The sequence below is a fragment of the Leguminivora glycinivorella genome, chromosome 14 (genome assembly GCF_023078275.1).
Source record: "Leguminivora glycinivorella isolate SPB_JAAS2020 chromosome 14, LegGlyc_1.1, whole genome shotgun sequence".
NCBI lineage: Eukaryota > Metazoa > Arthropoda > Insecta > Lepidoptera > Tortricidae > Leguminivora > Leguminivora glycinivorella.
The window spans coordinates 18137211-18151809 of record NC_062984.1 but is presented as its reverse complement, the minus strand read 5'-3'; the positions used below and the strand labels follow the sequence as shown (position 1 = coordinate 18151809).

General features: G+C 38.4%; 1 protein-coding gene across 1 annotated transcript; it reads left to right on the top strand.

Annotated features, from left to right (window-relative positions):
* The first annotated feature begins 731 nt into the window (after positions 1 to 731).
* Positions 732 to 4302, top strand: LOC125233382 (lipase 1-like). Its single transcript, XM_048139375.1, has 5 exons — positions 732 to 904; positions 1492 to 1693; positions 2028 to 2398; positions 2737 to 2889; positions 3901 to 4302. Exons 1-5 carry the CDS (start codon positions 755 to 757, stop codon positions 4069 to 4071), a joined length of 1047 nt encoding a protein of 348 aa, XP_047995332.1. The 5' UTR covers positions 732 to 754; the 3' UTR covers positions 4072 to 4302.
* Positions 4303 to 14599: the final 10297 nt, after the last annotated feature.

Genomic DNA, 14599 nt, shown 5'->3' with positions numbered 1-14599 from the left:
ATAATACACGTTTTGGGACTGCTTTCAATACGACTTTGGAGTTATCTTCCGCTGATTCTTAGATAGTGAGCAAAGTGATTGTCAAGCGGCCTAATTTAAACAATGATTTCGAGAGGTAAAAGCGGTATCTACGATACTGATCTGTAAGTGTACAAAGACCAATTTCTTCAATCAAAGACATTACATTTGACATCTACACGGTCTCGTTTCACTATGATCACTTAGGACTGTACACGAGAGCACTGTTCAAATTCAAATTGACTGAATATATTTTCAAAAATTTTACCCACTCGTTGTGTTTGTTGTTTAGGTAATTATACTTAAAGGCAACAAATGACTATGAAAATATAATACCTGTTAAATTTATTTAAGTGTGGTTAACAGTTTAGAAAGCGTAATCAGAACAGATGCTATCAATTTTATGAATTTAATCACAGATTTACATAACAGTATAATTCATGATGGGTTATCTATTTTACTCGCAAACAAAATCAGAGGTATAATTTTGATAAACATACTATATCACGGACATATCTCATACATAATTTTACATTTTTAATACCAAATCTTCAATCAATCAAAGATAACTTATCTATTCTAAGTGTTACTTCCCCGATTATAAAAGTAAACAATTACCTTACGGGTTGAAAATAAAGTGGATTTTCCAATCATAGACACATTCCAATCATTAAAGATTGTCTGTAGCCTCCTGCTAATACAAAGTGATTTGATGATAACACGTCAGTTGGTCACAATGTGTCAAAGTTTGCTGGTGTTACCATTTTTACTAGCGGTGGTAACGGCCGGACGGTCACCACATGCTGATTTGGTGGACAAACTTGAACGGAGTCCGGAAGGTGGGAGATATTCTTCCAATATTTTTGAAGATGGGAGACTTGATCTGGTACGTATTGATGGTCATTTTAATATAATAAATATATTAAATAAAAAATATATGGGACATTCTTACAAAGATTGAGTCAGTACCACGGAAAGCATACCTAAGAAGCGTAAGTAGCGTAAGAATGTTCAAGTTGCAGTTGCAGGAATAGGTTTATTGCAATATTCTTTATTCTTTCTGAATTGCATTATACTGGTATTGGAGTTGTTCCATATTTTTGTTTTATAAACAAAGTTAAGCAGACAGTGAATATAATTCGTCAGGATCGTAAATCTTGAATCTACAGTTATTAAACATCGGTCATCTATGTTGGTCATACATCCATTACTCTGATCCGTGTCTTTCAAATAAATATTTGCCGTCCTAAATGACAGCAAGTTACCAATACAGTCAATATTTGAAATTTTAAAATGATGTGAAGCAACAACTAAGGAATTATTTTATATTTACCAAGGTTAAGGAAATGACATCATAATTCCATTAAACTTTGACGTTAAAAATTTTCACCGGAGAGACTTACAAAATGGCTGCCAACTTAGTTTGATAGTTGTGACTTTCACAGTATTCTTCTTCTTGTACATTTACTTCAGGAAAGTGTGATCAGAAAATACCAGTACCCCTACGAATCTCACCACGTAGTGACAGAAGATGGATATATCTTAGGAGCTGTCCGTATCCCACATGGAAGGGATCAGAATAACCAGCCAGGATCCAAGACAGTGGTCCTGATATTGCACGGTCTCCTCTCATCTTGTGCTGACTTCGTGCTATTAGGACCTGGTCAAGCGTTAGGTACGTATAATTATTGCTTAAAACATCTGCCTTACAATACACCATTTTATCACGGCTCATGGGAGCACAAAAATCGGTGCAGGTACCTACTAGATTTAAAAGATCTACGGCCATTGCCATCTGACGTTCCAACCCAGAGGATAAACTAAGTCTTAACTTAATGCAATATTTGCTTCACCAAAAAATGTCTGGCAAATGTAATCACATTTCTTACATAAATTTAACGAATATAATTTCTTTCTACGAGCCGGCTTTGACAGAAAGAGCGCTATAAAGTTTTAATAACTTTCTAGAAAGACTACACGTTTCTAATAGATCAACATATCATTTTCAGCTTACATGCTCGCCGAAGAAGGATACGACGTATGGCTCCTAAACTCCCGAGGCAACTTCCACTCCAGAAATCACACAACTTTGGACCCAAATAGACGAGGGGACATCTCATTCTGGAACTTCAGTTGGGACGAGATGGGCCGATATGACATCCCAGCATACCTCGATTATATCTTAGAGCTCACGGGCCAAGAGAAGGTCCACTACATCGGTCATTCTCAAGGGTCTACTTCGTTCTTAGTGGCCATGTCAATGAGACCTGAGTATAATGAGAAAATAATATCTTTCCAAGGACTCGCTCCGGCTGCGTTCTTTTACAATAATAGGAATCCGTTCTATCTGAACATTGCTCCGTTTGAACGGGTTTTAGAAGTAAGTGGATTTAGACTTTGCTGCTTACCTCTATTATAAGTATGTAAAGAAATTGTAATCTAGCAATGTTAGAAACGTATAATGAAAGGGACCCACAGACTATCAGTTTACGGAAGATATCGACAGGCCTTTATCGACCCAATTGATAGTACGTAGGCTCCACATCCAAATTCGTTATCGTCGCCATTGTTACCTTTTGCAACTGGCTAACAATCAGCACTGGTCCCACCGCGAGCTAGTAAACTAAGGGGTGCTTATAATTACGCAAAAAATTGTTTTTAGTTGGCACTTCTCAAATAATCCGATAACCTATAAACCTTAAATCTGTCGGTTTTCAGTCTCTCGCCAATCAGATAGGCATCTATGAAGTATTGGGCAGAAACGACGTGTTAACGCCAATCCTCATGCAAATCTGCCGAGACGGGATCGCCACACAAGCTTTGTGCAGGCTGCTTATCCAATATGACAAGAGTGAAGGTGTTTTCAATACGGTGAGTGTTCTTTCGTAACACCAGTTGTCAAAGCGGACTCCAGGCTCCCATGAGCCGCGGCGAATGCCGGGATGATAAAGTGTTCTAAACATGTGACCTTCTCAAGAAAAAAAAATTTTACTCGATGGGGATGACAACTACATAAAAAAATGGCATTCTGTTTAGTCCGTCAGTTAGATCATCCAAAAATACTGAACACATATTTTTCGCTTTCTTTAATTAATGAAAAAATACAAAGATATAGAGCATCAAAATTCCGGACTGGGGGCTTGTGACATCACTTCTAAGTAAAGTAAAAATTGTACCTAGGCGTGACGTCGTAAACTTCAACGCACTGTACCGGCGCCATTTTTCGTTTACGAGAAAAAAGAAAAAATACGTGTTTAATATTCTTTGATAATTGACGGACTAATTAGCTTTTTTTAGTCGTCTCGCCTATTGTCATACGATGCTCGAAGATGTTCATGTAAATTTAGCTTTGACGGTCATTGTATCTAGTTGCAGATCTTTGTCAACCTCCCGATATTTAGACGCAGTTACTTACATCATGATCACGGCTAAAAGTGATTGAAGATAGCGAGTGGACCAATTTCAAATCGTATACTTGCACAGTAAACCCGTGACCATTATGCATGTAAATAACGCGAACTCGATCAAAAAAACCAGTCCGTACCGTGGTCAATTCAAGTCTAATCTAACAACTCTGTAAAATAAACTACACTACTGCGATGGCTCAGCGACCCGAAGTGGATCTTGGCCTCCGACACAAGATTCCGCCATTCGCTCCTATTCTGTGCGATCTGATGCCACTGGGTCACATGAAGGTCACACAGGTCTTTCTGGACCTCATCGATCCATCGGTACCTGGGCGTTCCGACCGGCCGTTTTCAGTAGATCGGACACAGGAAAGCTCTTTTGGCCGTACGATCCTCTCCACATAGCAAAGCCATCGCAGACGAGAAACCTTGGTCTCGCCGATGACGAAACTAAACTATTTCAAACAAATTTCAGACAATGTTCCCAGTATTCCTCGGTCACGCCCCGTCTGGCGCATCTATCCGCCAGATCACCCACTATGGCCAAGGCATCAAATTCGGCACTTTCAGCCGCTATCACCACGGCCACCGCAAGAATCTAGTGACCTACGGCAGAGTAGACCCTCCCCCTACAACTTGGACCTGATAACCGCTAGATGTTACTTACACTATAGTTTGAGTGATCTGGAGGCAGACTATAGGGATGTGCAGCTGTTAGGAGAGCGGCTGCCGAATGCAAGGGCCATGCAAGTGCCGCGACCTGGCTTCAATCATATAGACTTCATTTGGAGTATGGACGCTAGGGAGCAGGTGTATGAGACGGTGCTAAGGATGATGAGGGAGGCTGAGAGACTACAATAAACGATTTTTCTAGTTACGTATAAAAGTTTTCATTTATTAACAAAAAAATATATATCAACGGATTATATCGTAGTTAATCGCGTAGGGGTCATCGTTCGCACATATAAAAGGTGTGAAAAGGATTTATTAGCATACTAGGCCTGCCGAAATGTAGGTATTATGATTTAAAAATGGTTGAAAGAGTCAAAGTTATTATGACAATGTAAAATTTTATTTCTCTTCCCAATTAAAACACACGTTGAGTATAAAATCAGGTACTAAACTAACCTATGAAATAATACATGGGCTACAAAGTCCGTCTAAACTAAGTTTACACAGACTTGAATGAAATAAGTAAGGTAGTATTATTGAATATGTCAGATTGTTAGTACATTGTGTATTAAGAGCGGAAAGTGAAGGATTACGAACGAGAGGCTGTTTGAAGCTCGACGCTGAAGGCGGAGGTCTTTAATAACTCGAGTTTGTAATCCTTCAGTCGCCCGTGATATACATACACAATGTTTTTCATCACACTCGCGAAGTAATAACGAAATTTTAAACTAAATGTATTGAAATACCTACGCTGACATTTCGAACATTTGTCCACCATCTTGTAATTCTTGACAGGTCGTGGAAGGCCCCACCCATTTATTCACTTTACCGCCCTAGGGCGGTAAAATAGCTTATTACGTAGCAGTATGCAGGCATGTAATAACACCGTTTACGAGCGAGTGTGATGAAAATTTATTTATGATATTGCAGCAAAATTGCCAATGCTATTTCAAGTTAGCTTAGTCCTAATCAGTATTCCATGGCTTAACTTACATTTCACTGCTTCCGGTTTACAACGACCATTATCTGAATTGTACAGTTTAGTATACAGGGTAACAAACGCAGAAAGCCCCGAAATGCCTTTATTTCCTTGCAAGGATGTTCCGGGTAACAAACGAGTGCCGCTAAGTTACAATCTCCGATTTATATCAGGAGCAGGGGGTATGGAAGGAGGGGAGAATACCTGAAGTCCTAATAGAAGTAGATATTCATTTGAGCAAAGAAAGGAAATTCAAAATGTTAAAATAGTTAGAACGATGTCTCTCCCATGCAGTATCAGTACCAACAAAAATAAATTATGATTACTAATTACTTCTTTTATATTTTACAGTATAAAATAGTAGGTTTAAAAGGGCTTTTGACCTTTAATAATTACATATTTTTGAACCCCGCTACGAAAACTGTGAGATAACAATCGTCAAGACAACTGCCAATGTTCTGTAAAAATTCAAGCATAACTTGCCTCCGATCGTAATAATTTGCCTTGTAAACATTTACTATGGAACTGCGTGTATTGGAGGAGTATCGAATAGAATCTACCGTTGATAGGAAATGGATATAGAAGGCAAATTACTGAGATTCGACTCGGTCAGCCCAGTGGATGCCAGAATTTATAATCAACATCCTATCTCCTGTCAAAACCATAGTAAATTGTTAAATTCTAATCGATATCCAAGTCTTCTCCGCACTTTTGCTTCCCCTCAAGCATCTCGAGGTAAACACTACTCTAATTCTAAAGATCGATTCGGTGACCGAGTTATCGGAATTGCTGTCATTTCTACGGCTTTGGACGATCTGCACAAGCAAAAAAAATCATCTCCGCTGCTTCCTTTCCCGTCAGATATCTCGAGGTAAACACTAGTTGCCCCAAACCTATTGACGCAGAATCGGCTCTAGCCGACCAAAAATCGCTCGTTAGTATAAAGACATCTCCGCCGCTTTCCTTCCCCCAAGCATTTCGAGGTAAACGCTACTCTAATTCTAAAGATCGATTCGGTGACCGAGTTATCGGAATTGCTGCCATTTCTGCGGCTTTGGACGATCTGTACAGGCAAAAAAAAAGTCATCTCCGCTGCTTCCTTTCCCGTCAGATATCTCGAGGTAAACAATAGTTGCCCCAAACCTATCGTGGAATCGGCTCTAGCCGACCAAAAATCGCTCGTTAGTATGAAGACATCTCCGCCAATTTCCTTCCCCCAAGCATCTCGAGGTAAACACTACTCTAATTCCAAAGATCGATTCGGTGACGAAGTAATCGGAATTGCTGCCATTTCTCCGGCTTCGGACGATCTGTACGGATTACGGGATATTGATTCTAGTTGAGGATGTGAGGTGTTTAATAGGGCTTAATTGTTTCTGTTACTACTGTTACTACTTATCTGGTACTTACTTGAAACTTTTGAAGCTCTTTTCGCGCAGCAGTACGCGTTTTCATCACTGTGTGCGTAGCCGAATGAACAAACGCTCACGAAACGCTCACGATAATATCTCTTCCGTAGCTATTACTCTTGCGTATTGGCACGAAGAAGGCAGACTACATTTCTTCGGCGTTTTGGTGACGTTTCGTGTCGCAGAAATGCTATTCGGCTACGAGGCTTTGTGTTCTTTCATATACATAGATCCGGTTCGAAGGACCACTTGTAGGTGATCGGGCCGCTAACGGTAAACAAAGTTGTAGACGATTCACAGGTTAGATCAGTTAGTTTCACTAGACTTAGCTGGACCGGAATTAGACAATACTTACCTTTACGTATGATGCATGTAACTGCGGCGAATTATCGATATACGACGCACACGACGCAAAACAAAAAGGTAATCGCGATCTATATTCCATTCAGTATATCCATCATTTACATTTGCCTTTTACAACCTTCCTATATCCGATATCGGATCGTATAATGTGAAAATGCTCTTAGGATCAGCAACACGTATGTAACTCGTCTAAAGATGTCGCGTTAGGTGACCCTTATGTTAGTTTTCCACCAACCTAGTAAAAATCCTATAAAACTAAACCTTAATAATACACTCAAGTGATAATTCCCATTACAAAAACTTTCGCCATCTGTTCAAAGGTTAACCAACAAAAAGTTAAAACGGCCGACATTGTTTAAACAACAAAAACTGCTCAGCTGGGAGCGTTTCTCAAACTCTGTACAAATGAAACAAATAACTAGCTTTATGGTTAAACAAGTAGAAACTGGGATTTGGAATATTTTAGTCGGCAGTTTATTAAGCAACGTTTGCTCAACTCACCGCTGAGGCTATTCTTTAATGAGTACTTAGCCAACGTCCAATAGCTTATGCTTCGTAAGAGTATTGTAGCCAGCTCTCCCTATCGTTCTACCAAAGAGGATCGAGTATTATAAAGAGTTACTGTCAAAGTAAAATATGTAACACATTGCATTATACTGCCATCTCTCGACTCTACACAGGCTCCGAACCTCCGTTTTGACAATTTGGCCCATATTCTTAGCTTGATATATATTAAAATGTCAAATATTACTAAACACTAAATAACAATTATACTAAATATTAATATTAGCGCTATCTAGCCGAGCGTCCCCCAAAGGTGTAACGCCATCTAGGCTACCGTACCTTTTTCTGTATGGTTCTGAGGTACGTTTTTTTTTAAACTTTTTCTGTCTATACGGAGTTACATAATTATGTCTTTGGTTCTACTGTTGCGGCGCGACAGAGGCAGACTGCGTCAAGGATCGTCAACGATTATCATTCGGATAGGCTGGCTGAGGACCAGCCTTTCAACTTAGACTGAACTTTTCCATCTTCAACTCTTTGTAAGTAGATGTTTTGCAGATTTCTGTATGTTTTTTCCGGACACCTCCTACCTCATACAACTAAACTGCGGTGTTTCCTGTAGTCTTACATGTTCAAGAAAGATCATACTCCCATATGCAGGCAACCCCTCTAGCATTGCGGGTGTCATAGGTAATTGCTGACCTTCAGGCGATTCGTGTGCAAGGCAAGGATGTGGTTGCATCTTTTGTAAATATATTTAACTATTTTTTTTAGAGTGCGGTACCTACTTCAAAAAGGAAAAACATAACCCTTATAGGATCACTCGTGCGCCTGTCTGTCCGTCTGTCATAGCCAGTTTTCTCCGAAACTACTGAACCGATTATTTAGAAATTTGGCACATATATGTAATTTAAATTAAGAAAATTTAATTAAAGGGGTCTCTTTTGTGGGGTAAAAGTGAAAATTATGAATCAAAGTTTTTTGAACTAAGTATAACTGTGTTACATATCAAATGAAAAAGCTTTTTGTATGTATTACAAAAAAAAAATATTTTTATGGCAGATAATTTTCAAGTAATTTAAGAAATTAGGCAAAAAATTACCATCGCCCCCCCTCCCCCTTATTTCCGAAACTACTGCTAAGCGTAAAATTTAAAAAGTTAAAGAAAAAAATAGATAAGAAGAAATCCTATTAGAATTCTACAGTCATGCGTAAGTCGGACTTAAAAAAAAAAACTCAAATTACGAATTTCACTCAATGCCGCTGTAAGGTGTTATTTTATGTATGCATGTATGTATCGAGCTCTCTAGTTAAAACAAACACAACAATATTTTTATTTGATACCACACTCTATTTCTAACATCAATCCTCGGGTGTCAGCCGTCACTCTAATTCAATTTCCATTACAAACTGAAATAGATACCATACACTAAAGAAAAACCCCACCACCAGTGCCACCAGTGGGCTTGATCGCTTTTTCTTTAGTGTATGGTATCTATTTCAGTTAGTAATTTATATATAGTAGTGTTACTACTTAAAAAAACAAATCAAAAAATATTTAATTAAATAATTTGATTTGTTCCCTACATCAATTTCCATTGACAAATTCCGTTTAAAGTTTATAATCTTTATTAATGTAAAAGCTGTCACTATCCAAGAGTAAATTATTATACGATAAACCTTCAATATCTCGAACTGAAGCGTTCTTGTCTCGAAGATACCGCGATGCCTCTTGTTATTTATATCAATTTTATTTGATCTTGTCGAGTTGGCCAATAATAGTTGAGTGAATCGCTTGATAAAATCCACAGAAAGCATTCGTTATTGTTATTTTATTACGTTATTGTATTATTGAGATGGTAAATATTATTTTTGTACTTATCTCATATATTTGAAGTTACTTTATCTTAGGCGGTTATCACACTTTGTAATTTTTGACGACAGGTCTACATGTGACCCTACATGTAAAGCCGATAGTCCTAGGTTGGAATTCAAGTAAGATAAAGCGGGGCAATTTAGACTGGGGGACAAATGTAACTGATACAATTTTTCCATGTTTTACAATGTTTGGATTATTAATTAGAATGTCTCCGCCCCCCATTTTATGTATGAGACCAGCATAAAATGCAATGAATGTGGGTAGGTATATTATAGATATATAATATGTAATCATTGTAAACAACACAATAAAAGTGTATTTGAGCTTTTACCATAGGTCTTAATTAGTCAGTATAAATATCCAAAGTACTGTTCATGAGGTCACTTGGTTTTACTAACAAAGTTTGTATTACTATAAACAAGAGAATCATTATGACCATTCCCACAAGCGTTTATAGCCACAATGTCTCTCTGTAACCTCAATTAAAACAGAACGCCTTACACCGGCATCCCCTCTCCATTATCCCCCAAAGCCACTCATATCCTCCGTGAACCGGTTGTATCCGCATTTAACCGGATTTACGATGTCCTGGCCATTCCAATAGCCTGGTGACCACTAAATAGTTAAGTGACTTAGTGAACCAGCATAAAATGTCTAGAAAATTTTACAAGTGGAAATAAGATGACGAAGCGCCTGTGCAAAAATACTGCTTTTGGATAACTTTGCTGTTCAATTCCATTAGGCACAACCAGATTTTTTTTATCATTGAATTTTCTGTGTTCCTAAGAAATTATATTAATAATATTGATTCCTTACAATCTAGACACTGAAAGGAGATATTTGGTACAATGAAATAAATTATAAAACTTTATGTGAATAAAATCCTAAAATATGAAAGGTACTTAAGTGTGTTGAACCAAGTGCCCTAAATGAAACATAATTACAGAAAGAGAATTGTAGTAGGTATAATTATATGAAGTAAATTGTCTTCGAGTTCTCAAATCATTGGTATTTATTGCTGGCGACCGATTTATTCGAACTCAAATAAGAAAATGGTATAGGTAAATTCTTTTCTTCCCGTTTATTTTACTCTCGCGAAATCCGCCAATGCCTCAGAAAATTACCAGTGAAATTATCGGGAAAAAGGGTTAAATATAATATTGATATCAAAATGTATGTTTGAATAGCTTCCTGGTCACACGAGAACCAGACTCGGCTGGTAAAGTAACTATTAGTTCCCGTTCGAATTTATGGGAAAAGGAGTTCGCAATTTTGTTGCGATTTTAACGCCTGCGAACTTTATCAGGTTTATTGACAGGGCAATATGTTATGATTTAAGTAAGCTATTAATGTTCACGGTTTTTCATATAATCTGAAAAATACTTTGGTTTTATGTGGACGTATTTTTTTGCAAGTTTTGTTTAGTTTGCTTTCTACATACTTCCTACTTTCTTGCGTCAGAAACGCTGGTAGCCTAGCAGGAGCGCTGGTAACGTAGCGGTAAGTACGTGCGACTTTCGTTTCGGAGGTCGCGGGCTCGAACACCGGCTCGCACCAATGAGTTTTTCGGAATTTATGTGCGAAATGTCATTTCAGTCATTTGATTTTTGCCAGCCGCTTTTCGGTGAAGGAAAACATCGTGAGGAAACCGAACTAATTCCAATAAGGTCTATAGTTACCCTTCGGGTTGAAAGGTCAGGTGGCAGTCGCTTTCGTAAAAACTAGTGCCTAAGCCAAATCTTGGGATTAGTTGTCAAAGCGGACCCCAGGCTCCCATGAGCCGTGGCAAATACCGGGATAAGGCAAGGAGGATGATCCCAGCATTCGCGGTTATTATACGGCTCATGAGTTCGCTATGGAAACCAGGGGCGGTTCACTCCGCGATTCTATCGCCGCGCTACAAGTACATGCTAACGGCCGCGAGTTCGCGGCCTAATCAGGGGTGGCGCGCGTTCTCACGGAACGCACGTATGCACTTTTTATTGTAACTTTACGTTGCGAGTTTTTTTTTAAGTTTTATATGCGATATCCGCGTGTGAATGGCTAATGCTTAGTTAAATAGACATCATGAATAAAATAGGAGAATCTTACACAGATCTACTATTGATTAAGTCCCACGGAAAAGTTCAATAAGGCTTGTGATGTTAGGACTTAAATAAAAAATATAAATACTGTTTAAATACCTAGAAAGTACCCAAGACTGGAATATAATAGTATAACATTTTATCTGAGTATTCATTCGTTTTAATCCATAGGCAACCCTATCGTCCGAAGCTGCGCACGTGCGGCTCGTTTCTTTGTTAGAATTTTGTAGGCATTTAAAAGGCGGCATTTCGTGAACATCAAAGCAGTGGGCCTTCTGTACTTGTACTATTATATTATATTCTGTGTGGAAACTAAGATTTGGAAACCTAAACGTCTTAATTAAATTGAATCGTTATAACACTGTTTCTTTTTTTACTAAACGCTTTTAATTGCCTATTCCATTCTCGTATTCTTTATGCCGTTACACACTTATCTTGAAAATTTAATTAAACAGAGCAATTTCTATGTTTTAATATACATCGTCGAGTTATCTGTGAGTGTGTAGGCGTTTTAAAGCGGCTTTAAATTCTGTTACAGCTGGATTATCGTTCACAGCAAGGCCAATGAGAGGATAAGGATTTGCAGAAGAGAAAAATAGTATCCATACTATACAGTATGTAAACTAACGAAAACCATTTACTGTAACCCGTAAATATCCAGATGATACTGAGAAACTTTTACTATGGGATCAACCCCGAAATCACGAAAATACCTTCTGACAGTTTCATAGGTAGTTTTATTTTATAGTAAGTATTTCCTATGGGAGAGTAAATTTTTATTTCGCGTTTTGGGTGTTGGTCCCATAGTAAAAGTTGCTCTGTGTAACTTAAATATTAACAGGCTTCAGTAAATGGTTTTCGTTGGTTTACATACTGTATAATATTATAAATGGAAAAGTGTGTATATGTCTATTATATTGATTTAGACTAACACGATTTGCACTCATAATTTTAGAACAAAACGGGACTTAATCGCGTGAACACTTACATTTATATTTGGCCCGACGTTTCGAACATCACATTATGTTCGTGGTCACGGGTAGACTCAACCCGGGTCTAGAAGCGCAGGTAGCCTAGCGGTAAGTACGTGCGACTTTCGTTCTGGAGGTCGCGGGTTCGAACCCCGGCTCGCACCAAAGAGTTTTTCGGAACTTATGTGCGAAATGTCATAAATTTGATATTTGCCAGTCGCTTTTCGGTGAAGGAAAACATCGTGAGGAAACCGGACTTGGGATTAGTTGTCAAAGCGGACCCCAGGATCCCATGAGCCGTGGCAAATGCCGGGATGACGCAAGGAGGATGATGATATAGTATGAATATAAGTATGGATTTGTACGGATTTCTACATGAATACCCTATACTTATACCGTACAATTTGCACGTCGGTCGTTACTGGATCATTCACGTCTCTCACAAGCAATCCTAATTTGGCCATTGAGTGTGATTGTTTATTTTTATAGCGCCATAAGGAAAATGGCGGAATGTCTATTGAATTTCATAGATCCGTGGAAGAAGGCGCTTTAGATACAAAAGGATTCTTCGAAGGTGTAATGGGCATGATTTTGTAGGGGAGGTATGATAGGGTAAGATTTCCTATTACAAAAACTTGAGTTTAAAATCTTGGATTGGTTATACTTCTAAGTGGTATGGTTCTAAGGGGTGGTCGTATTTCTTGTAAGTGGGTAGCTTTGGCACATTTTAATTTTTCCTCAGTCACCCGTTGACCACGAACGCTGTAAAGAGTTCGAAACGTCGGGATGTATTTTAAATTCATTATACGCGATTTAATCCGTTTCCATAGTTTTATTTCATGAGTAACTATCGCGGTAACCGAAGACAATATTATATACTTAGGTATTGATTGATTTGTCCGTTAAGGGTCACTTGCACCACCGAAAATGGAGGGTAAACCCAAAGTTAATGTACTATTTTATATGGAATTTGACAGTTGACAACTCACTAACCTTGGTGCAAATGCATGGTCCTTAACACGTTAAACGCCAGACCAAAATATTCAATTTTTCAAAAAAAATAAGTTGATATAAATTCATTCATTAGATTGATATGTACATAGATATATATTTTATTTCGTTATTGGAAGTGTAGTTAAAAAGTTATTTTAAAAAAACCTTCCGCGGCCACCGGTGGCCCCCATGGCGCTGTGAAGTCCATATTTCAAAAACCGTTACCGTGGCGCCACGCCGGTCCCCCCGCCGGCCACCTAACTAGCGCTGGAAGAAAGGTCCTTTGGCTGACAAGGAAATTTTAAGATTTAAATTAAAGACTAGAAGAGATCCAAACATGAAGTCAAGAAAAACCAGTCCTATGAAAGCAACCAGACGATTTTGTGTTCAATGTTGCGAAGATAGTGTGCAGAACATAGGCCGGAAAGCAGCAAAGAACAAAACAAAGAAGACTAATACTTGTTGTGTGGTGTGCAATGACCTCTATGGTCTACCTTGTTTCAATAAGGTACATCGTAATAAATAATACGCTCGTGGTACACAACGTACTCGTACTATTAGCGCCGGCCATCAGTGACCCCCACGGCGCACTAAAGTGAAAATGCCACCAATCCTTATTGCTACGCCACGCCGGTCCCTTTGCCGGTCATTATACTATCACAATATCAGCTGCTAAAACCGTGTACAATATAAAATTTTACAACTTGTGTCCTTGTGTGATAATAGTTTTGTGTGGCACTCCTGCTACTCGTTCAAGAAGATACGCTATTTTTGTTTTTTTGAGTTTAATGATACATTTTTTGTTAGAACTCATGTGCTAGGAGTATGTCTGCCTTGGGACATTTTATTTTTAACTTATTTTTGCTAATACTTGTATCTCTAAATAATGTTAAAATTAGTTTATATTATTTATATAATTATTTTAAGATGTAATTATATAAATTATTGAATTTAAGCTGTGATTCAAAAAAAATGTCTTGTTTTATTTTATTTTTTCAACAAATCTACTATGCCACTAACTGCACCCATGTCCCAAGCCACAATTTAACTAACGAGCGCCATGCCGGGCCCTTGCATACAGCGCATTGCTTATAACTGCTACACGCGGCGCAGCAAAGCGTCTTGAAAACAGGTCTAACACGAGGTCACTGGTGCCCCCCATGGCGTGTTGGAGTAGACTCTGCGAGGTCACCGGTGCCCACCATGGCGTTCAACGTGTTAAGTAAAAGTCCATAAACGGCTAACAAAATTTTGTAAACACCGGTTCTTTAGACATACCTAGACATAGACATTTTATTAATAAATATCTGGGCGACCGAG